At 50.6% G+C, this 24,311-nt stretch overlaps 1 protein-coding gene across 9 annotated transcripts in view; it reads left to right on the top strand.

Annotated features, from left to right (window-relative positions):
- Nucleotides 1-24,311, top strand: part of AK8 (adenylate kinase 8) — a 127,504-nt gene that overhangs the window by 10,270 nt on the left and 92,923 nt on the right. For 8 of the 9 annotated variants that reach the window (XM_025475611.3, XM_049114945.1, XM_049114946.1 and 5 more), the window contains exons 4-5: nucleotides 1,619-1,732; nucleotides 13,682-13,750. In XM_025475611.3, the coding sequence (XP_025331396.1) occupies nucleotides 1,619-1,732; nucleotides 13,682-13,750 (183 nt within the window). The remainder of the gene's footprint in view (nucleotides 1-1,618; nucleotides 1,733-13,681; nucleotides 13,751-24,311) is intronic. The other variant, XM_049114947.1, reaches the window with a different exon arrangement.

The following is a 24,311-nucleotide window of genomic DNA, read 5'->3' on the forward strand; positions in this document are numbered from 1 at the left end:
GCCCTGCTCATTGGGGAGCCTGCTTCTCCCTCTCCCTCTGCCTGCTGCTCTGCCTAATTGTGCATGTGTGTTCTCTCTCTCTCTGTTAAATATATATGTTTATATATTTTTGTTTTATAAATATTTTATATGTATATATTGCATATGGTTTTTTTTTTACTTTTTATATATTATTTATAGTTTTGTTTGAAAAAAGGAATTAAGATGGCCAAGGCTTGTCCAAGCTGACCTGCCTGTGCTATATTCTGGCATCATTTATATCCTACCATTCTGTCTCTCTCTGTCCATCCAGCTGCCTATCTATCCATCCCTCTATCCTGCTGCTTGTCAGTCTGTCTGTAGTTTTTTCTACTGTGTTCCTCAGGATCAGGCTGCCAGCTTTCCCTCCTGTCTGCAGTACCGTCCCCCTAAATGTTGTTCTGCTGCTAGAAACCAGGGGCTCCCAAGCCGAGCAGTCGCAAGCATTACCAGGGTGCTTTGGAAGATGCAGGTTCCAGACTCCCCTCCAGATCTGACTGATCTGATCTCCTGGGGAAAAGCCCAGGGAGGCTGTAGAAGCCACTCCAAGGTGGTAGCCTCTGCACTGGACAGACAGGCTCCCGAGCCACAAGCCACGTAAAGGCAGAGTCAAGTCACTCAGCCTGAGGGGTCTCCTCTGGCAAAGGGCCTTTGTCTTTGAGATGTTGGGCTCTGGGCCCACCGCGCTTACCCCCAGGTCTAGCTCTCCCCCTGACCTCTGGTGAATTTGCTGGGTAGAATTCCTGAAGTGTCAGGAGCACAGACAACTTTTTTCATCAAGGCTCAGCTTGGCTGAGGCAATCGACTTTGCCTCCTGGTGAGGTCAGGGCCCACAGTGCTTGGCTGGTGTTTGAGCTACAAGCCTTTTGGTGAATTCGCTATCCTTGCCTCTCACCGCTGCCTGGGGACACACAGACTCTAATTTTGCAGTAAGATGATATACAGTAAAATCCAGACAGAGCCCTAAAAGGCTGTCACCACTGACATCTCCCAGCATGCACAGCAGAGAGAATTAAGGTTCATACTTGCCCCAGGGGACTTTAGGGCCTTCTGAGTCATCCTGATGCTGAAATGGTCATCAGTATAATCTGGGCATTAAGAACATTTTACTGCATTATTATTCCCTAAAATGTATTCATGTCTGTAGAGTATACATAGCCATCAATGACCTAAATATTCATTTGGCTAGACTAGGTCATGTCCCAATCTAAGGAAAAATGAATGAGCATGGCTGTGACCCATACTTAGGTCCTGTCCCTGCATTTCTAGTCATAAACCTTCTGAGGTGCCCAGAGTTGAGAAAGGCATGCCAAGGGCAGCTACAGGCATGGCTTTCTGTAGGTCTTCTAGCTCCTCATTGTCACTGGCTGCTGGAGACAGAGCATTCGCCCTGTCTCCCCTTCCTGCCTTGGCTTGGGGGGGCGAGGACTCTATGGACTTGTTCCCCTCGGCAGCCTCCTTCCCACCAGAAGTCATTGGGCTTCCTTGTGGCCAACCTTTTCTAGTAGAATATAGAAGATAGAAGGACTTGGACATTTTAATGGAGTTCCCTCCATCACAGCTTTCACTAAAATGTTCTTGTCCTCTTTCCTTTCTTCAGGCAATGTGGCTGTGCAAACATCTGAGCAGCAACCTTCTCACAATGGATAACTTGATGGCCCAAAAATTTTCCTCTTTGGCTGCAGTTGCCAGGGAGCATTATCAGAAAATGAAGGTAGGACTGGCCCTGGGGGTGGGGGTGGGGGTGAGGGCAGGAAGGGGAGACAGGACAACAGCTCCCATGGCTCCCCTGCCCGCCCTGCCAGCTAGTTTCCATGTCCTTGTGGACTAAGTAAGGGAGAGGCTAGGGTAAGATGAGATGGCAGGGTGTGATGGAAGGAGGAGACAGTTCTCAAGTAGGACACATCCTGGTGGAGATGGAAATGAGGGTTTTGTGGCAAAAGGGGCCATTCATAGAGCAAGAAGGCCCCTTGCTGATGGAGTGGCCTCGGCTCGCTCCTCCCCAGGATCAGCCACATCACAGGGGTGTCCAGGGGCAGGAGCTCCCTCTACATATGACGGAGCCCCCATCTGGACAGGCAGGGGGTTTAAGGGTAGTCCTCCAGCTGTCTCCACACTAGAAAGACCGATGCCTTGTACTTTGGAGATTCCTCCTTCCACTCAAGGTGCTCTGGGCACTCTGTGGTGCTCCAGGCATTCTGTGGTGCTTCTGGCGCTCTGTGGTGCTCTGTGATGCTCTGTGGTGCTCTGTGGTGCTCCGTGGTGCTCCTGGTGCTCTGTGGTGTTCTGTGGTGCTCCTGGTACTCTGTGGTGCTCTGTGGTGCTCCTGGCGATCTGTGATGCTCTGTGGTGTTCTGGGTGGTCCTGGCGCTCTGTGGTGCTCTGTGGTGCTCCTGGTGCTCTGTGGTGTTCTTTAGTGCTCCTGGAACTCTGTGGTGCTCTGTGGTACTCCTGGCGATCTGTGGTGCTCCTGGCGCTCTCTGATGCTCTATGGTGTTCCTGGTGCTCTGTGGTGCTCCTGGTGCTCTGTGATGCTCCTGGCGCTCTGTGATGCTCTGTGGTGCTCCTGGCGCTCTGTGGTGCTCTGTGGTGCTTCTGGTGCTCTGTGGTGCTCTGTGATGCTCCTGGTGCTCTGTGGTGCTCTGTGATGCTCCTGGCGCTCTGTGATGCTCTATGGTTCTCCTGGTGCTCTGTGGTGCTCTGTGATGCTCCTGGTGCTCTGTGATGCTCTGTGATGCTCCTGGTGCTCTGTGATGCTCTGTGGTGCTCCTGGCGCTCTGTGGTGCTCTGTGGTGCTCCTGGCGCTCTGTGGTGCTCTGTGGTGCTTCTGGCGCTCTGTGGTGCTCTGTGATGCTCCTGGTGCTCTGTGATGCTCTGTGGTGCTCCTGGTGCTCTGTGATGCTCTGTGGTGCTCCTGGCGCTCTGTGGTGCTCTGTGATGCTCCTGGTGCTCTATGGTACTCCTGGCGCTCTGTGGTGCTCTGTGGTGCTTTTGGTGCTCTGTGGTGCTCTGTCGTGCTCCTGGTGCTCTGTGGTGCTTTGTGATGCTCCTGGCACTCTGTGATGCTCTATGGTTCTCCTGGTGCTCTGTGGTGCTCTGTGGTGCTCCTGGTGCTCTATGGTACTCCTGGCACTCTGTTGTGTTCTGTGGTGCTCCTGGCACTCTGTGATGCTCTGTGGTGCTCCTGGGCTCTGTGATGCTCTATGGTGTTCCTGGTGCTCTGTGGTGTTCTGTGGTGCTCCTGGCGCTCTGTGATGCTCCTGGTGCTCTGTGGTGCTCCTGGCACTCTGTGGCACCGGAGCTGCCCTCCTCGTCCTACTCACTCCCACACAGCTGTGTGCAGCATCCCAGGGCATTGGCTATTCTGTTCCTAAAATCTCACCAACCCCATATTTGAAACTTTTTTAAAAAAATGGGAAATAGCTTGATTATGTTGTTTCTCTTTAATACAAATAGAAACTTCGAAATGTTTCTTCATAATACCCCCCCCCTTTTTAAAAAGATTTTATTTATTCACGAGAGGCACAGAGAGAGAGGCAGAGACATAGGCAGAGAGAGAAGCAGGCTCCTCATAGGGAGCCTGATGTGGGACTTGATCCCGGGACTCCAGGATCACATCCTGGGCCGAAGGCAGGTGCTCAACCACTGAGCCACCCAGGCGTCCCCATAATCCCCTTTGGAATATAAGCGGATTTCTTAGTCCACTCGGGCAGCAATCACAAACTACCACAGACTGGGTAGCCTGGCAGCACAGGATTGATCCTCCCAGTTCTGGGGTCTGGGAATCTGAGGTCATGGCACCAGCAGATTAGGTGTCTTGGGAGAGTCATCTTCCTGCTGTGTCCTCATGTGGTGGAGAGGGCAAGGGCACTCTTGGGTCTCTATTTTAAGGGCACTAATCCCATTCATGAGGGCTCCACTCTTATGACCTAATCACATCCCAAAGCCCCCCTACCTCAGCCCAATACTGTTACCTCGAGGGTTAGGATTTCAGCATCTGAGTTTGGGGGACACAGGCATTCAGACCATAGCAGCAGGGATATGCCCTCTTGGATGTTCTTCATGGAGGCTCCAGCTGCCTCTTGTTTGTGAGGGAAGCTGAGAAGGATAAGAATCCCTGTGTTTGCTGAGTGTTTTCCAGGCCTCCATCCTTATCTCATAACTTCCGTGACCTCCATGCACAGCATGGGGGTGCCGACCTCCCCCGGGCTAGGACAGATTCAGGCCTCACCCAGAGCCCGACTCCAGCAGTTGGAGTTGGGTATGGGCCGGGCAGGGGGCTGCAGTGACTCCTGGGGCCCAGATGGAAGTAGCACCTTCCTCCTTAGCTCTACAGCCAGAACTAGGCACCACTTGTGGCCACTTCTTGTGTTTCCATCCTCTCTGAGGTTTCTCTTCATCTTTCTTGGCCCACACTCTGTTCCCTGGTTCAAACCACCCACAGAAGCAGTGCCAAGGCCCAGTGCATGGGCCAACTGGTCAGGTGTCCAGAGGCCCCAGGCAACTCTGGTGAGGAGTGTGCAAAGAGGGCTCAGCAAGGTCACTGGGCCCTGACAAGGCCAGGAGCACCCTGACAGGGCAGGGGGTGTTTTCAGGGATTGGGGATGGGACTCCCAACCCCAAGTTCACCAGTTCCCACAACTCGATGGAAGGAAGACCTCATTCGGCAGGGTCAGTCACTGCCATAGTGATACGATACTGAATATGCTCAGTCCAGAGCACCTCCTGCCCCCACTGCCTGGCAGGGGCCCTGGGGCAGAGCATGTGATGCCCCACCTGCTCTCTGGCCCTGCAGTCTTGCAGGAATCGCCGTGTGGTTATGGCTGGCGGGGGGCGGGGGGGGGGACACCAGCATCTGGGGTGGGAATATGGTTTTAGAAAGAAAGTGTGTATCTCATATTCAGATAGCTTCTCAGGATGGGGGAGGCAGTCTCATTTCTAGGATAAAGATGCTTTTATCGGGTTTATCAAATTCAACAGAGAGAAGGATTTTAAGGAAATTCCTTCTGGGTTTCATTACGCTAATTATCAGCATATTTCAGACCGCATCGAAGTGCTTTCAAGGGTGTCTGGTTGGGGTTCCTCAGTTCAGAAGCATGGGGGAGGGAAGATGAAAGGCAGGCCATCAGGACTGATGAAGGAGTAATAGGTTCTGAAGAGCCCGAATGGGTGTGTGTCAGGCAGCCACAGGTGGCCGTGTCCAGGCCTGGCCTCTCATTAAGGGTCATCTTTAAAACGTCCGCAGATTAGGAGCCTTTTATAGCTCTTTTTGCAAGTAGCGATGATACCTTCAGATCCCTAATCTTCTATGAATCTCAGCTCTGCCCTTGTACTCAGAATTCTCCCACGTTTCGGGTGTTAACCAAGACCTCATCTTAGGCATTTCCAGACGGTTCCCAAAATACTTCTTCATCCCCTCCTGTGTGCCATGGGAGACCCAAAGATGACTTTCTTCCTTCCCCTGGCCTCTGGGAGCTCTGGGGGGAGGTGAGGGGACCCAGACTAAGGGACCTGGGAGCCTCGTGCCTCCGGCAGTTTGCCTAATTCACTCGCCCCTGAAGCCTTCTCTGACTGAGTCCCAGGCACCGGCTCTCCGTTGGCAGAGTGGGCAGGGCTGTAAGACTCTGGCTCAATGGGGCCCTCACCACCGTCATGCTAGGAAAAGCCTTCCTAGAGGGCATAACTGCAGGATGTGTGTTGTGGGAGAGCCCAGAATCAGGCAAAGGGCCGCAAAACCCATCTTTGTTTTTAACTGTTTATGATAAAACACTGTAATGCTACTCAGGCAGTGAGAAAGGCATGAGAACCCTCCCGGGCCCATCCCCGGTGTCAACCAGCCTTGGCTCCCGACAGTCGTGTTCCCTGTGTCGCTCTGTGCCCGCCTGCTCTCGGGTTATGAGAGCAAACCCATATGGTATTCCATTTCACCTGGAGCTGTTTTACTGGTCTCTATCCACTGAGAGACTGAATCCACAGTGACCAGACCAGACCTTATATAAAATGGAGCTCTGAGCTACAACCTGCAGCGACCTGCGGCAGGGTACGGCGCAGCTGCCTGTTGGTCCACCGCCAGGCTTTCTTGCTCTGCCGGCCCCTTGGAGCCTCTGCCGCACCCAAATGATGCGGCGACTCCCTCACCAGAGCGAAGCCCTGGCTAAGTAGCCTTTGTTTTTTCTCATTTGGCCGGCCTTCATTTAGTTTCACTTTCCAGAAGGTAATGTGTTCTTTTCTCTTAAACTCACACACACGTTCACACTTAGAAAACTTTCTTTTTTTATTTTAAGATTTTATTTATTTATTTGAGAGAGAGAGAATAAGTGAGCATGAGCAGGAGAGAGGGGCAGAGGGAGAGGAAGAAGCAAGCCCCCCGCTGTGCAGGGAGCCCGATGCAGGACTCGATCCCAGGACCCCCAGGATCATGACCTGAGCTGAAGGCAGGCACATCACTGACTGAATCACCCAGGTGCCCCATCAGTCTTTCTTTGGTAGCTGGTCTGTGTTAAAGTCTCCCTGAGGAGATGCCTTTCTGAGTCCTCCAGCTCCCCCCCTCTGTCCAGGCCCAGGGCACTCTGGGTATAAACACCTCTCTTGGGAGGTGTTTCTTTTTTTTTTTTTTTTTAATTTTTATTTATTTATGATAGTCACAGAGAGAGAGAGAGAGAGAGGCAGAGGGAGAAGCAGGCTCCATGCACCGGGAGCCCGACGTGGGATTCGATCCCGGGTCTCCAGGATCGCGCCCTGGGCCAAAGGCAGGCGCCAAACCGCTGCGCCACCTAGGGATCCCGGGAGGTGTTTCTTATCTCCTTTTCACCTTGACCAAGGCCACCTTTGCTCTCAGTTTATCCTGTTTTGTTAAATCCTTTTCCGTCATATGCCTGCTCTGGTCCATTCCCTAAGCCCGCCCTCATTGGAGGTCACAGACACTGGGTAGGGGACCCCTGTGGGTGGGGAGAGCAAGATGGGCACCACCAGGAGTCCAGGGCACCAAAGTGAGGGAGGCACCGGCTGTTAGGTGCTGACCTTGCACTTGTACAAGCCTGAGAGTCAGCGCTTCCTTCAACTCTGGCCCAGGGCTCCTAGAACGCCTCACCCCAGTCCAGGCCCTGCTGGAGTTTGGGAAAACTGAGTCCTGTGGGTTTCTAATCACAAAGGAGGTGATAGGAAGGTGAAGCGGTTCCCTGGGGAAAGGATATTTCTATGCAGCAGGAGCTGAGTGTGATCGCTCTGGAATGTTTTAATTTCTAAAGAACTTTAGTGTTGAAATCCCTGCAGGGAGAACAAATACTTGCAAGCACACTCGAGAAGCTGCCTGGTCCAGAAGTTCTCAATCTTTGTGGCACATGAGACTCTCTTGGGGCACTGCTGGACTCGATTAGTCTGATTCCCCGGGAGTGGGGCCAGGCATCGGGGGTTTCAGATGCTGCCCAAGGAATTCTAATGTGCCCTCCGCCACCAACCACCAGCCCCTTTTCTCATTGTGGTTGTTATTCTTATAAATAGTCCCCAAATCAAAGTTTCTTCGGCATGCGGCCTTTGTATTAGAGCACCACAGCATATGTTTGTTGAATGAATGAGTGATCCAGGCTCCGAAGGCCAGTCAGACAGGAAGGAGCCAGAGCTGGATTCTTTCTAGCTGCAGTGTCATTTACTCATTTCAGTTCTGTTTACAAAGTAAATCAGCTGTGGCCCAGTGGACCCAAGTGCCCAGTTGCCAGGGTCACCATTTTCTTTAACATACAAAGAAAAGAACTTGTGCCCTTGTCCTGCCTCCATCTATATACAGGGATAGAGGGCTCTCCAGGGTCACAGAGGATTTCTGGGATTGCCCAAGTCCGGTGGGTGGTTTCTGTCAGCTCCAGCCATGCTTTCTCCAACCTAGTTGCTCCGTGTCCTGGAGGCCACACTGAGACCAAGTGCTCAGCGCTGGAGCCCTCCTACTGTCTCCTGTCCCTTGTCAGCCACTCAAGGTGGCAGTGTGAACAGGCCTTGCAGAAGGTTTGGGGTCGTGGAGGCTCTGCCTGCCACCCAGGATAGGGACACAGAAGCCCAAGGACCATTCTCCCTGTAAAGCTCATTGGCCTTTCCCACTGCAGAGTCTCTTCTGGGCCACCTCCCTCTGTGGGCCTGTCGTGTGGCACGTGGTCAGGGGTGTGTTCTTCCTTCATCACCTAGTCTCCCCTTCTCTCCCTCTTCCTGTCTCCTGTCACCTATTGCAGACCCTGCCAGGGCCCTGCCTTTCAGAACTGTGAGAATGCCTGCCATCCACACCTGCTCTGACGATCCTGGGAGCAGTAGGAACTTTGAAATGAGAGTTGTCTTTAAGGATTCTCTGACCCATTCTTGAGTGAGCTCAAGTCCCGAGTACTGGCTTCCCACCACCACCAGCAGCACCTGTAGGAGGAAGAGGCCAGACTGGGCAGACCAGGAGTCTCAACTCTTCCCTTCCTGTCTCTGCTCCAGGTGGAAGTTCATACTGTAGATAAAAATGCCCTCTGGCTCTTGCACAAGTGTCACCCAAGGTGACACAGGACAGTAGGGGCCCTGAGAGTAGGGCCTGGTGATGGGACCCATGCCAGCTTGTGTCATCCCACTAAGGAAGCCCAGGTGTGAGAAGTGAAGTAAGGTGCCCCAGAGGGCAGAGCCAGGGTTTGACCTGCCACCATAACTGGTGACTTACAAACAGCAACAAACCAGTGTGTCATTTAATGGAGGGCAGCACCTCTGAGGTTGGCAGATCAGTTCTTCTGCCCCACGGCTCTGGACATTGGGAGCTGGATGGAGAAGAAATGTCCAAACAGGAGCCAGCGCAGCCAATTCTGCCCTTGATGAGACAAAAACAGGGAGATGAGGGGCCAGGGGCCTGCATCGGATCTGGGCCTTCTCTGTGACCAGCGGGGGCTTCACTGAGCTTGATTGGTTTGTCCCTGATTCTCCCCACAAAGCCAGGCCTTGCGGGGCTGGGATGGGAGAGCATGGCAGAGCTCTGGGAAGAGGGAGGCTGATTCCTACAAAGACAGTTTGGCAGGACTCTGAGAGGCACCCCCTGGAAGCCCTGCTGCTGACGTGACACATCAAAGCTGGCATTGAGACAGCGCCAAGGCGGGGAGCGGCAGGGGGCACCCGGGAGGGGCTGTGCTCAAAGTCATGGGCCTGTCCCCCGCCGGGCACACCCCGGCGGGTGCTGTACCCCACCTGGACCTGTCTCCTTTCAACCTGTGTTCTTTGACTGGCTTGCATCCCCCTGCCTCCTCCTCTGCAACCCCTCCACCTGCCCCAGTACCTGTTTGAATGCTGCCTCCTGCATGGGTGTTGTCAGGGACAAGAGACAAATCTTGAAGGGAAACAGGCCAAGGGATGGAAGCTGGCTCTGCCTGGGGTTGGCAGGGGACAGGAGGGGACAGGAAAGGGCTACTCCCTGTTGACCCTTTCCTTGCCAACCGGGGGAAGTCTCCTAGGATTGCTGGGAAGATATGAATGGAGCAGAAAGGCACTGTCCCCAACAACCTCTCCCATGTGGGGTAGGGTACTCGGGTGCTTGAGTTTGCTTTTAAGGCAGTGGCTCTCCAGGTGTGGTCCCTGGACCAGCAGCCTCAGCATCCCTGAAAACTTGTTGGAAATGCAGCTTCTCAGCATTTCCCCAGACCTGCCAAATCAGAAACCCTGGCATGGGCCCTGTGAGCTGTGCTTTCCACAAGCTTTCTGGGTGTGTGTGTTCAGGTGAGGGAGTAACTGGCTTGCTTAAGCAAGAAATTAGCAAGATAGGGGAGAGGGCAGATGTAAGGACGTAGGTGTCTTGGGAGATCCTGAAGCTGGGGACTGCATGCTGGCTGGCCTCCTCTCGTCTCTCCAGCCTCGTCTTGCTCTACCTGTCATGCTTTCATTCATTCCTTCTCTCTCTCCTGCTCATTATTGCTCTTGACTTTTGCTGTCCATTTGGTAGAAACCATAGTGGCCCCAAGAACTTTCAAGTGGACACATTACAGATCTGGTTCTCATCAGAGGCATACCCTCCCTCATCCTCTTGCCATCTGTTGTCTTCCTCTTCCAATTCCACATCCTTGGAAAAGCCATTCTGAGGCAGAGACACCTAGTTTCCCTTTCCCTTTGTGCTGGCTTTGGTGGTTTGCACTCTCCTCGTGCCTGCAAAGTGCTTGCTGCAGCTCTAGCCTCTCAGCTTTGGATCCACTGGAAGGCAAGGACTCCTGCTTTCCACTGACTGTACCTATGTCCTGGACCTGATGCCTCTTGGCTGGGATTGGGTTATGGGCAGCCTCTGAAGCAACCACAGTGGCCAAGGGTGGGACATACAGATCAGCTTGGACCAGTCAGGGCCCTCCTCTATATCTGAGGGCGGACTTGACCCCCATGGAAACCATACACGCTGAAAGGCAAGCGGGGTGGCTCCTCAAAGACCTTTGGGGGAAGGTGTGATACTGGAGGTGGCTGTTTGGATGTAGGATAAAAGATAAAAGGAAAAACTACAATATTGTTACTCATTTCTACTGGTGAGTTATGTTAACCCTAAAGAGGTGAAGACTTGTCCAAGGTTGCCCAGATGGCTGGAGCTGCAGCAGCCATTATGTAACCAAGAGCAGGGAGCGTGACACAAATGGAGCCAGCCCAGGGCAAGAGCTGGGGATATGAGCCCTGATGCTGAGCATGAGTCTGTGTTCAATGTAAGAAATGCTGTTCCAGGAAACCCCCACCCAGCAGTGCTTGGAATTTATTTTGACTTCCCACATCCTTTATCAGAGATATAAGTGGGAGCTGGGAGAGATGTTGGTCCCTGATTGTGCACTATAGGGAGAGGCGACACAGATACATTAGTGGACCCCTTGGTCAGAGCTGCTTCCTTGTCCAGACCCATGCTGAGGAAGGAGTGTGCAGGGTATACTAAGGGTACTTGACCATCATAGCCCTGGTGCTGAGCCCTTGCTGGGAGCTCATCATGCATATCATCTCATTTCATCCTCAGGACAACTATTTGAAATACATTGTCTTTGTCTCATTTATAAATGAGGAAACTGAGGCTCAGAGCATTGAAGGGACTTGTCCAATGCCACTCAGTGGGTGGCCAGGGCCCAAATCATGAGTCCCTGACCAATCCAGTGGCCTCTGAAGGGCCTCCTTGGGAATATTCTTTTTCTTTTTATTTCTTTTTATTTTTTTAAAGATTTCATTTACTTATTCATGAGAGACATACACAGAGAGGCAGAGACACAGGCAGAGGGAGAAGCAGGCTCCATACAGGGAGCCCAATGCAAGACTTGATCCCAGGACTCCAGGATCATGCCCTGGGCCGAAGGCAGGCACTAAACCACTGAGCCACCCAGGCGTCCCTCTTTTTCTTTTTTTTAAAAAATGTAGCTTCTTTACCATTTTTTCCCAAAGATTTATCTGTTTATTGAAGAGAGAAAGCATGAGCAAGTGTGCAGGGAGTACAGGGAGGGGGAGAGAGAGATGGGGAGAGAAACTCCAAGCAGACTTCCTGCTGAGTGCAGAGCCCAACATGGGGCTCGATCTCATGACCCTGAAATCATGACCTCAGCCAAAATCTAGAGTCCAATGCTTAACCAACTGAACCCAGGTGCTCCTCCCTGGGAACATTCTTTACCCACTCAGCCCATCCCCCTCCTGAGACCAGAGATAACCTCTGCAATCACACTCTCTTAGGGCTTTGGAGCCTTTAGCCCCCTCTCCCTCCAGCTCCTATCCCTGCCCTGTGAGCCAGTTACCTGGAATGTCCTGTCCCCAAGGGCGTCCTTCGCTGCCAAACATCATCTGCCCAAACACAGCCTGCTTTGTCCAGGAACCCAGTCAAATAGCTTAAGGAGGAGGAGCTGAGCACCCACCCCCAGCTTCTCTCAGCCTGCCCCAGTACCCTGTTCCCTCCCTCTGAATTGCTCTGTGGGGAACTGACCTAAGCCCATTCACTGAGCACAGAGAAATGTTAATTGGGGGTCAAAATACGGCAAACATCCACAGTTAGAAGCGGTTGGGCACTGTCTATTCCCCACACTCTCGCTGCCATGACATAACGAACATGAGGCATGGACACATTCTGCTATGTGCACCATTTCTGAGCCAGCCTGGACAGTGTGTAGCGTGTTTGAGAGGCTCTGTGGTGTCCCAGCTGTCTCTCTAGGTGCTCCAACAGCACTCCAGGCAGACATGACAGCATTCCTGAGGCAAGATCTGGTCTCTCCAAACCCTCACAAATACTGGCTCTAGGATGAAAGATCCAAATGTATCTCCAGTGTCACTAAAATATCACCAGGGCCACATTTAGCCCTAAGGATACTTCAGGAAATTGCCCTCCTCCCCAAGCCTACATGGTCCCACTCCAGGATCCTCAGCTTGGGGGGAAGAAGTGTAAGGTAGATTTCATGCTGCCCAGAGCACACCCAAGGACCCTCACCTGCACCTGGCAGGAGCCCCGCCCCTCCTGGGAGCCGGTTCAGCCCTGACATAGCTCAGGATGTGCTGTCTGGGGCTGGCCTGGGAGTCTGCTTTGGCCAAGTGTTTGGGGTTCTAGTGATCTTGGGTCAAGGGGACACCTGGGAATGGGTTTTCCAGGTATCGGCTCCAAAGCATCAAGGTTTTGCTAGACAAACCAGACTTGGTTGTGAAAATTGGGATGTTGATTCTGGTTGTGAAAATTGAGATGTTGATTCTGTTCAGAAGAGAGACAGAAGGTGGGCCATCCTTGACTTCCTACCTGTGCACCTCCCCTCCCTCCCCACCTGCCTTTGCTGGTCCCAGGGAGTGTGGAGTGCTTAAGAGGTAGGGCTCTGGATGCCCTGCATGGGTTCAAGGTCTGCTTCTGCTCTTTCCTGGTTGTATGACCCAGGGGAGGGGGCTTAAGCTCTCAGAGACTCAGCTTCCCCATCTGTAAAGAGGTGATAAAAATAGTACAGATAATGTAGCTGGGCACAGTGCCCAACTCAAAGGGTATAATCCACAGCTCATTATTACTATTTGATGAATGTATTCAGGAACATAAAGTGTCATGAACTCATCAGCTGGTAAGGCCATCCTATATCCTTGGCACTGACTTGGGGCTCAGGCAGAGGTGTGCTGGTCAACATTTAACAACCAGCTCTCTGGGGAGAAAAAAGCCTGTCTTGGCAGCGTTTGCCCATTTCCATGGTATAAATACTCCCACCGTGGCTGACTTCAAGCTACCACGTGAGGTCTCTGAGCGCAGAGTTGGGAAGAGATGGGCACCACAGCCCCTTTTCACACACTCTCTAGGGTACAAAGATACTAAGACTGGTCCCTTTCCCACAGGAACATTGGCTTAGCCTGGGGAGGGCCAGGGAGGGCTGCCTGCAGGCAGTGACACTTGGGCCAAGGCTCTGAGGGAGCCTGGAGTCACTCAGCTGGGTGGGGGGAGCATCTGGGCAGGGAAGATCGGTGTGCACATGTGGTGTGGAGCCGTCAAAATGGTGGTTGGTGTAAAATAAAACTCAGGGTAGGAGTGGAAGCTGCAAGGCGGGCTTTACCGAGGCCACTAGACCATCAGTCAGGGATGGGGGAACCTCCATGTTGACACAGCCAGCTCCTCAGGGCTCAGCTGAGCCCACTGCCCTGCCAGTTACATGTCCTTTTCCGCTCAGAATGTGAGTTGGGACCCTCATTTTGCGTGTTGTCTTTCCTTTAGAAACTGTCCAACACACTGCTTGTCAGACTGATTCAGGAACGCCTGAGGGAAGAGGACTGCATCAGGCGGGTAAGACACCCCGTGTGCGGCAGCTTGAGGACTCCTGGGGGGGCTCTGTTATCACACAGAGGGAGGGTGAGGGATGTGGGATCAGGTCCTGGCACAGAGATGACCAAAGGCCTTCAGAGAAGGGTAAAACAGACAAACCAGATCTCGGTGAAGTTCTGTCTGTGGACATGGGTTTCACCTTGGTTGGAGCCAAATAACCTGGTGAATCTGGGGTGTCCATCAGGGATCCTAGGACAGAGCTGGCTTGTCTCAAGGGGTCACATGAGAGCCTTAAGGAAAGGACAGTTCTGGAAGTAGGGGGTAAGCACTGCCAAAGCACCTGAGACCAGCCCCACAGGGAGCCGGACACTCCTGGACCTGGAGGAGCGGAGGGAGAGCTGATGGGTACCCCAAACTGTTTCCTGCCATCCTTTGATCTCCTGCCAGCACCACCTTTGGCCAGACCCAGTGAAGCCAGAGGGCAGTGTGTCCAGGTGAAGCAGTCCATTTGTGGAAGTCAGCCTTCTGGGGCATGGAAGGGGATGGAGAGAGTGGAGAGGATCTGGAGGGAAAAAAGCAGGCAACAGGAACGGTGGGTGCCAGGGGAAGGCTTTACAGCCTGACTCCTTGGATGCTCAGAGGAACTCCGTTGGGCAAGCACCGTGACTCCTCGATTTTACAGATGAGGAAATGGAGGGTTGGCTCTGTGATCTCCAAATATCTTCTCCTAGTCCACGGCTCACCTTAGTATCTTCATATTAGTGGCTTTCACAGGGCAAATGGTTTTAATTTTAATGAAGGCCCATTTATCAATGATTTGAACACTTTTAAAGTATTCCATTTTAACTTATCTCTCGTGTTTTTAACTATATCTCTGTGTAGCTTTTTTAAAGCAGTGATCCAGTGATGGCAGTATACAGACTCACCTTTTCTCAGTCTATATAGAGTCACTTCTGTGCCATCTGGAGCATGGTGTCCAACATAGTCCCCTCCCCTCTTTGAGTTTGTGACCACTCTGTGTGTTCCACGTGTGTACACTGGAGACCCTGGCTGGAGCCTTAGAAGTTTACTCTCAGTCATCAAACCTATTTTATTTTTTTAATATATTTTTTAAATTTTTATTTATTTATGATAGTCACACAGAGAGAGAGAGAGACAGAGACAGAGACAGAGACACAGGCAGAGGGACAAGCAGGCTCCATGCACCGGGAGCCCGATGTGGGATTCAATCCCGGGTCTCCAGGATCGCGCCCTGGGCCAAAGGCAGGCGCCAAACTGCTGCGCCACCCAGGGATCCCTATTTTAAAGAACTCAAGAGGAGAACTGCCTGTCCGATCTATCCAAGCATTTCCATTTCTGACACTCTCCATTCATTCCCGATGCTGCACGTGGCCCCTTCTGCCTGGAAAACTCTGAGCATCTCTGCTGGCAGTGAACCCTCATGGTTTCCTTTCAGCTGAGAATGTCTTTATTGCCTCCATCCTTGAAGGATGTTTGTCCCTGGATCCAGAATTCTAGATCCTCAGCTCGTTCTTCTCACACCTCACAGTGTCCCACTTCCTTCTGGCCTGCGTGGTGTCTGGTGGAAGGGCAGCTGCCCAGACTCCAGCCCAGTAGTGCGTCCCTTTCCCTCACCCCCCACCTCCCAACCCCAAGGCTTTCTCCAAGACTGTTCTCCTGGCTCCTGGTTTCCAGCAGATCAATCACCATATGTCTGGCATGCATTTCTTTGGATTTATTCTTTTGAGGGTTTGTTAAGTTCCTTGAATTTACAAGTTTAAATTTTTCTCCAAACTTGGGCAGTTTTCAGCCATTATCTCCTCAAATAGTTTCTGCACCGTCCTCTCCCCCATCTCCTGAGGCTCCAGGGCCATGAGCACCAGGCCTGTGGTACGCCCATGGTCGCTGAGTCCCCATCCTCTGTTTCCTTCCCCTCTGCCATGGTTTGGGTAATGTGGGTTGAAGCATCTTGAGGCCCACTGAGGCCTGCCTTCCTTTGTCTCTGTTCTCCTGTTGGGCCCATCGGTGAGCTTTTAATTTGGATGGCCATGTTTCTCAGTTTTCAAAATTCATTTGGTTCTTCTTGCTGTCTTTTGTTTCTGAGACTTTCTTTTTGTCCATTCATTACTTGTTTGAGCTCTGTTGTTATTATTATGTTTTAATACCAGCTGCTTCAGTAGGGCACCTGGGTGGCTCGGTTGGTTAAACATTTGACTTTTGATCTCAGCTCAGGTCTTGATCTCAGGGTGTTGAGTTCAAGCCCCACATGGAGCTCCACACTGGGCATGGAGCCTGCTTTATTTGTTTTTTTTAAACAATTTTTTAAAAGATTTTATTTATTCATTGATGAGAGACACAGAGAGAGAGAGAGAGGTAGAGACACAGGCAGAGGGAGAAGCAGGCTCTATGCAGGGAGCCCAATGTGGGACTCGATCCTGGGACTCCAGGATCACGCCCTGGGTCGAAGGCAGGTGCTAAACCGCTGAGCCACCCAGGGATCCCCTGGAGCCTGCTTTAAAACCCCAGCTGCTTCAGAGTCTTTGGTAACTCTCACAACCAAGTCACACCAGTGGTGATGTCTTTTCCCCATGAGTTGAGGTTTTCCTGGCTGTCCTTGTGTTACATGATTTATTTTATTTTATTTTATTTTATTTTATTTTATTTTATTTTATTTTATTATTTTTTTACATGATTTTATATCCCGGACATTTTTCATATTGTTGTGAGACTCCAGCTGTTGTTTAAATCCTATGGTAGATATTGGTATTTTTGTCTTCACAGACGATTTGGGCTCAGGCCACGGGTGCCAGCCACCTTCTCTGTGCTGTGGTTCCCATTTTGCTTTGTTGTGATTCCCATCTTACTCCTGTCTTCCCAGCCTTTGCAAGTGCTGTGCAGCGCTCTGCAGCTCTGTGCTATGTATACCACTCAGTAGGGCCTGGGTAGTGGTCTGTGCTGTACTTCATCTCGCCATGTCTTTAGAACGCTGCCTGGCATCAGACCCTTGTCCATACAACTTGAGGGGAAGCCCACAAGTCCATAAACACTTTCACTTGGTTGCTTGCCTGCACTGCTCTCTCTTCCATTTCCGTGGGAGCTTCCAGTTTGTCAGTGTTGCTCCTTTTGATCCTCTGGCCAGAAAGCTGGTACTTTATTTGTCCCACTCTGCCACAGGCTTCCTGTGATTGCCTCTGCAACTGGGGCCAAGTGGCAGGAGGGTGGAGAGAGGAAAAATGAATGAGGCTTGGCTCTCTTCTCTGCTGACTGCAGGGTTGCAGGCACCTATGGCCACCCTGTGTCACTGCCGCAGCAGCACAATTACCTGGAGGCTGGGGTACAAGAAAGTGGCAGAGAAAAACTCATGGAAATCTCCCCCACTGTCCTGAGTGTCAGGAGCCTCCTCTCCCGCTGCACAAGCCAGATGACAGGGTGCCTCTTGGGCCTCTCTCGGTCTCTACCTGCCACCTACTGCTGGGTCTCAAGGCTGCCTGAAGACCAGGCCAGGAGAGCTGGTTTGGTGGTATTTTGAATTCTGGTCTTCTTTCCCAATTCACCTTAGTAGACTACTGTCTATTTTTCTGATTCCTCACATAGCTGCCCTGCGTGTGCTGTCCGTGCATCAGAGCTGCTTTTGGTGGGCATGAGAGGGCAGGCTGTGCAGACTTCATCCTGCCCAGAACCACAGCTTGTATGCTTGCGCTGTTCTAACATTCACAAGTGTGTACACACACACACTCTCCCTCTCTCTCTCGCTTCAAAATTCACTGAGAGGTCCAAATCTGGGAAGATCCCCATGTATCTTTCCAGAGTGCTGGTGATGGAGTAGTGATTCTCACAGGCTTGGTCTGCATGGTCCTCAGCCCTGTGAGTAAATCATGGTACAGCTACAGCTAAGCTGCAGTCTGGGTTTCAAAGTCTGGTCTAAACAGTGTGTTTTCCTTCAACCTCAGGTTGTTCAATATGCTGATGGTCTCTCACCATCCAGGCCAGACCAGGGCCCAAAATTCAGAGGCCATTCTAAATTGGGAGTAGCAAATGTTCTCTGTAAAGGCCAGATGGTAACTGTTCTGGGCTTTGTGGGCCATGTGGTCTCCTGTTGCAACTACTCAACTGATGTAATGTGAAAGCAGCCACACATGATACATAGATGAAAGGACATGGTTTGTTTCAATAAAACTTTATTGGTCTTGAGCTTACCATCTGCAGCTGGAGACAGCCTTGCATGACCAAAGCAGGGCCAGCTGTGAGAAGGGCTGTGAGGGCCGCTAACCGGGCCAGGAGAGTCAGGTTGTTCCAGAAACCTCCAGAGATGGGGCCAAGGTGGTCTGCAGAGGGTCTGTCTTAGGCAGAGGGGTTGACAGGCAGAATGAGGCATGAGCTCCCCTCCATACTCAGTTCAACCAAGCTCTAATCAACTCTTCTTAAAACTGACCTATCAATTGATCACTCTTTTGAAGATTTCCTCTCTTTTATCTGGGACATGCAGGTACAGTCATTTGTCAGAAATAAAGAGGGAGGGGAGAGCCTCCTAAGTGACTGGAAACAGGCCTGCACTTTCCCGTACAAAACGCTCTATGCCTTAATCCATAATTGATTATGAATTTGCCAAGTCAAATTAAACTCTTGCATTGCAGATCACTAGGCTGAAAGCATTCAGGTCTGCTTCTCTTCTCTTTGCTAAGATGCTTCTCTACTGTTTAGAGCAGTGCTGGTCCCATTTGGCCAAATATTGGGTGTTCCTCCTTTGGAATGAGTTTACCCAAGTTGCCCAGACTGGAACCTGCCAGCTGGATGGGGGCTGCATTTAAAAGCAGAACCAGGAGGCACCTGGCTGGCTCAATCAGTACAACATGTGACTTTTGAACTTGGGATCATGAGTTTGAGCCCCATGTTGGGTATAGAGATTACTTAAAAATAAAATCTTAAAAAAAAAAAAAAAAAAAAGTGGAGCCAGGCAGGCACAGCCTTGCTTACTAATTCAAATTCAGTATGCTGAAGAGCTCCTGGAACCGGGGCTGTCAGCTCAGTTCGTTGTGGCTCTAAACACAGTAACTCTTCAGTTCCTGCCCCGGGAATCTTACTTGCCCTGAGGAGTATGAGGATTATTGCCCTGGGCCAAGCTACCATCCCAGGGGGGTAGCTCCATGGTCCATCTTGGTGTCACCAAAGGCAGTAGGATCTCCCCAAGCCCTAGTTCAGATTTCCTTGTAAGACACAATGCCAAACCATCTCATGATCCAGGTGTTCGAGCCAGAACTGCTGTGTCCTGGCTGTTCTGCTCATAGGTCAAATGTTGGCTTTTGCTGGCTGCCTTGGTACCGGAGAGGCCCAGAACCCCAGCCCAGCTGACCACAGGAACAAGAAAGGTGCTGAGTCCAGCAGGCATGTGTGCGAACCCAGTTTCTAGACTCAGACCCTTCTCTTGGTTTCAGGCCAGGCTTTACCCATCTTTACATAACCCAGCCTTAAGACATACAAAACAGTGTTATTTTGTGTAAGCGATTTTTATAAATTATTGCATTTTCTGTGCGTAAGCATTTAGCCTGGAATTCAGAGGTGTGGAATCATGGGGTTGGGTCATTGGGTACATTCCACAGGGGAGAGAAACTGCCTTGAACTCATGCATCAGAGATCCAGGCACTGGATCCAGATACCGGATCTAGCTGGACTGGGCTAGTTTGTTAATGTAATTTTTTTTAAATCTCTGTAAGTCACTAAGTCATCATTTCTGGAATTAAGATGGTGGTTCTCTGATTTCAGCTAGACATCCCAACCTTGCCATTGGTGACCTAGAATAGTCTCTGAAATGTGCATTTAACTACTATGGACCTTCTTGAGTTTATCTAAAAGTTTAGTCCACTCAGCCTCTCTGCCCTGTGTACCTGTGGTATGGACAGAGTGTGAGACCAGGTGTCCCTGGTCCTTTCCAACAGGTACCACCATCAAGATGGTAATAATAGGGGCACCTGGGTGGCTTAGTCAGTAAAGCATTTGCCTTCAGCTCAGGTCATCATCCTAGGGTCCTGGAATTGAGCCCCGCATTGGGCTCCCTGCTTCTCCCTCTCCCTCTGCCTCTCCCCCTGCTCATACTCTCTCTCTCTGTCAAATAAATAAGTATAAATCTTTAAAAAAAGATGGTAATAATATTTATTAGTGTTAATTCATTATATAGTAAATGATATTATTACTAGTTATACTGTAATACTATATGACTACATTATAATTAATACTCTTGGTTGATTTAATACTATATATTTAGTATTATAATGAGATTAGTGACCATTTCATTATTACTATGCTGATGATGGTGGTTAGATATTGTCTGGACTCCAAGGACTTGGGGCACCTGGCCTGGCATCTTGTCCACTGCACAGTGGACCAAGGGGGCAGGGTGCGGGCTGCATTCTTATCTGGAGGCTTGACAGAGGAGGGAATCTGCTTCCTTGCTCATTCAGACTGTTGGCATAATCCCCTTCTGTGCTGTGGACCCAGGGCCCTGTGCATTGGGGCTATAGTCGTTATACCATTGATGGGGACCACTGATGGGTACATAGAGTAGAGGGCCACATCCAAGGCCTCATTCATCTTGACAGCAGCCCGGTGGGGGAGGTACTGCCCTCACTGTGTTTAGGGATGCAGAATCTGAGACTTTCAGAGGTCGTGTGTCCTGCTCAAGGTCCCACAGTCAGTCCCCAGAACAGAAATGCGAATGCGAAGTCATGCTTTTGGCAGCTCTGTTCTTGTCTCACCAATGCATACTGTGTTCCTCCAGGGAGTACTTCTCTTCAAGAGGCCTCGGTTCCCTGTCTGTAAAAGGACAGGCTTGGCTTCAGCTTTGAAGCCCCTTCTGGCCTTACATTCTGATTCTGATCTTGTCCAAGCCATTGTTACCTGCAGAGCAAAGAAATATCTCCTTTAATTTGTTTTAAATTTCTTCTGAGCTTCAAGGGGCATCCAGTACCTTTTTCATCTCTTCCCGGTGGAGACAGGATTTCAAGAGCAAGAGGTGAGGTTCCTAATTATGTGCTTTGGTTGTTCAGAAACAAAACAAACCCTCATCCAAAATAAACAGGCTTTCTTGCTTTTAGGGAGAAAAATGACACATATGCATATTCATTTATATGGTAATTATTATTATTTAGCTACACAGGGACTAGAATTGGTAATTTAGAGCACAAAAAGGAAGCAGGGAATAGCGTTCAGGGAAAAGTAATGCAATCATAACCCATCAGGATTCTGTAGTTAATGTCAGAGGTTTTTTTCTTCTCTTTTCCTTTTTTTTTTTTTTTTTTGGTCTAATGCAATCTCTTTGAAGAATTTCTTTGAAGTGACCATCAAATGTGTTAGAGAAAGAGAAATTAGCGCTTTGTATTGGGATGATGAAAAGGAGGTGTTCTCTACCTGTCAGAGACCCATGGCCTTTCTTTAGGGACAGCCAAGGTCTTGAAGTCCAAAAGCTCTCCAGACCACGTCTCTAAGGGCAGAGGGAAGCTAAGAAGTGAGGCGGCGGTGAGTTCAGGAAATTAGAAAGGAAAAGGCTCTAATGTTAGAGAGATGCTAAGTCTTACTTCTCTGGAGTCACATTTGCTCTCACAGTTTGGATTACTGAGGTCCATTTCCTTCCTCCAGCCCTGATCCATCCTTGCAGCCACCCTGCTTTCTTGCTGGCCCCTTCTTCCTATTGCCACCTTGGGAACTGCTTAAAATAAAATGAATGACTTTATTTCTTGACCACAATACATTCATATGGTTCAGCGTTCAAGAGGTGCCCAATACCCCTCACCCTCCTGCCTCCCCAGCCACCTGCCCCCTTCCAGGAGGCAACTAATGTTAACACTCCCTTGTAAGAATACCTCTCAGAAAAATGTTTATATTTTATGCCTACAGAAGTGTTTGTGTTTTTCAAACAAATATAACAGTGCCCTCCACTGCCAAGAAACTTCAATGTTTCCCACCCTTCTTGGTGTCCATCCTTAAAGCTCTGGAGGCCTGGGCCTGCCTGCTGCCCAGCACCATCCCTCTGTCTCCTTGTGCCCACTGCCCTTCATACCTGCTCTGGTGTCACCTGTGAGGTGCCTCTCAGGACCTCTGCACACTGCAGGGGAAGGACTCACAGTGGTTTTCCACCCCTGGTGCCCACACTTTGTGTCTGCCTCTCTCCCCAAGTGAGCACAGAACCAACAGAAGAGGGCAGAGGTGAGGACAGGTCACTCCTATGGTGATGTTACACTACCTAGACTCCAGACATTGAGTGGACTGGAGAGAGAGTCTCCTTACTGGCGTGACAAGTAAGCTGCCATATGGGAGAGGCCCGAGTGTGCAGCCTCCAGCCAGCGAGAAACCAGAGCCCTCAGTCATGCAGCAGCACAGAAGGGGCTTCTGCCAACAGCCTGAATGAACAAGGAAGCAGATTCCCTCCTCTGTCAAGCCTCCAGATAAGAATGCAGCCCGCACCCTGCCCCCTTGGTTGCTGTCCTCTGAGACCTCAGCAGAGAACCCTCGGCAGAGAACCCAGATAAGTGCTCAGACTTCTACTCCACAGAAACTGAGCTAATAAATGTGCTATTTAAGCTACAAACACTGTGAATTTGTTACACAGCAATAGAAAACTGATACACACATTCTCTTCTCACTGCCTGAGATCCCCATTCCACAGCGGGGCAGTTGCTCCTCATTCCTTAGTCCCAGGATAGAGTCACTCCCTCAAGGAGGCCTCTGAGCTCGCTGAGCCGCAGGGTGGCTGGGTGCCCTGTTACACGTCTTCGTGACCTCTTGTTCTCCTGTTCCTCTGGACCCTCACAGTGACAGTGTGGGAGGAGGGATCCCATCTGTCCCAATCAGTGTAGGACCCCCAGCTCTTCACGTGGTGCCTGGCATAGATGCCAGGCTCGGGAAATATTTATGACATTTATGAATGAGAGAACACCATTTTGATGATTCCCCATTTTGATGATTCCCCAGATGATACCACCAGGGCGATGAAATCCTGTCCTCACTCATTATTGGCCCAAGGAGGAGAAGGTGCTTAAAATATAATGTGACTATGCAATCGAGTCCAAACATCCTAACTATGGTTTCGACAACAGAAGCATGTTTGTCCTAAGACTTCTCTGGGGAAGATATTTTGATTGTTGCCCTGGCATGGCTTTATGTAACCTGTGGAGACCTATTTAGTGACTTTCCTCATCACATCTTAAAATTGTTAAATTGTTTTCTTTTTTTAAAATGTTTTGTTAATTTTATTTATTTTTAAAAGATTTTATTTATTCATGAGAGACAGAGACAGAGAGAGAGAGAGAGAGAGAGGGAGAGAGGCAGAGACACAGGCAGAGGGAGAAGCAGACCCCATGCAGGAAGCCTGATGTGGGACTTGATCCCGGGACTCCAGGATCACACCCCGGGCCAAAGGCAGATGCTCAGCCACTGACCCACCCAAACATCCCAATCTTAAAATTGTTTTCCATTGTCAGTGCTTTCAAGGTCCCCCTTTGGTCTCAGTCCCCCACAGCTTGACAGGTTCAAGGATAGCCTTTGTGCCCTGAGACCCCAGGGTTTAAGGTTTTGCGAACCGTCTTCCAATTTGATCATGGTGCCTTGTGCCAAGACTTCCTGTGTCCTCTCTCATCATCTCTTTAATCAACTGTAACAAGGACCAGCCACCCAGACACTGGGTTTTAAAATATTAAATGAAGGCATATCGTAAAAGTGACCGTGCCTTGTGAAGGAATTCTAACTCATCTTACATCAGTTTTTTTTTTTAATTTTTTATTTTTATTTATGATAGTCACAGAGAGAGAAAGAGAGAGAGGCAGAGACATAGGCAGAGGGAGAAGCAGGCTCCATGCACCGGAAGCCCGATGTGGGATTCGATCCCGGGTCTCCAGGATCGCGCCCTGGGCCAAAGGCAGGCGCCAAACCGCTGCGCCACCCAGGGATCCCACATCAGTTTTTTTTTAATATCATCTTTAGAAATCATCCTACCTAAAACCTTTTACAGAAGGAGAAACTGAGGCCCAGATGGAAGAAGAGACTTCACTAAAGTCAGAGGACCAGCAGCCGGGACAGCAGGGCACTGTGGCCACTGCCCCACTGAGGTTCTTCCAGGCCCAGGTTTGGCCGGGGTCTCTGTCCTGTCATGCCGGGCCCTTTGACAAAGGCACTTTTGTGTCACCAGAACCAGACTAAGTTGGAATGTCATGGGCCAGAAAATATCCAGCTAAGAGAAAAAGAAGAAATGTTTGATGTATGGTCACCTTTGTACCCCAGCTGTGTGGTGGAGAAGGAAAGCCTTGTACTCAATTACCATGGCCTGTCAGACAGTGGGAGTTTATCACCCAGGAAAAGGCAGAGGCCCCTGTGTATCAGAGATATGATTTATAGGCTCCGCAGATGGCTCGTGTCCACCTCTGCCAGCCAGAGATGTCCCTGGCATGTCTGGGCTGGTGGGCAGCAGCTAGGAAGAAGACAGCAGGGACCCAGTGGTAAGAGCTTCCCAGGCCTTGGCACATCTCTGTGTGGGGCTCCATGTAGCCGCAGGCAGGCTGCGTGCACTCCAGGGTCCATGGGGCTGGCTGGCTTTCCC

This window comes from Canis lupus, chromosome 9 (assembly GCF_003254725.2).
Source record: "Canis lupus dingo isolate Sandy chromosome 9, ASM325472v2, whole genome shotgun sequence".
In the NCBI taxonomy this organism is placed as follows: Eukaryota; Metazoa; Chordata; class Mammalia; order Carnivora; family Canidae; genus Canis; species Canis lupus.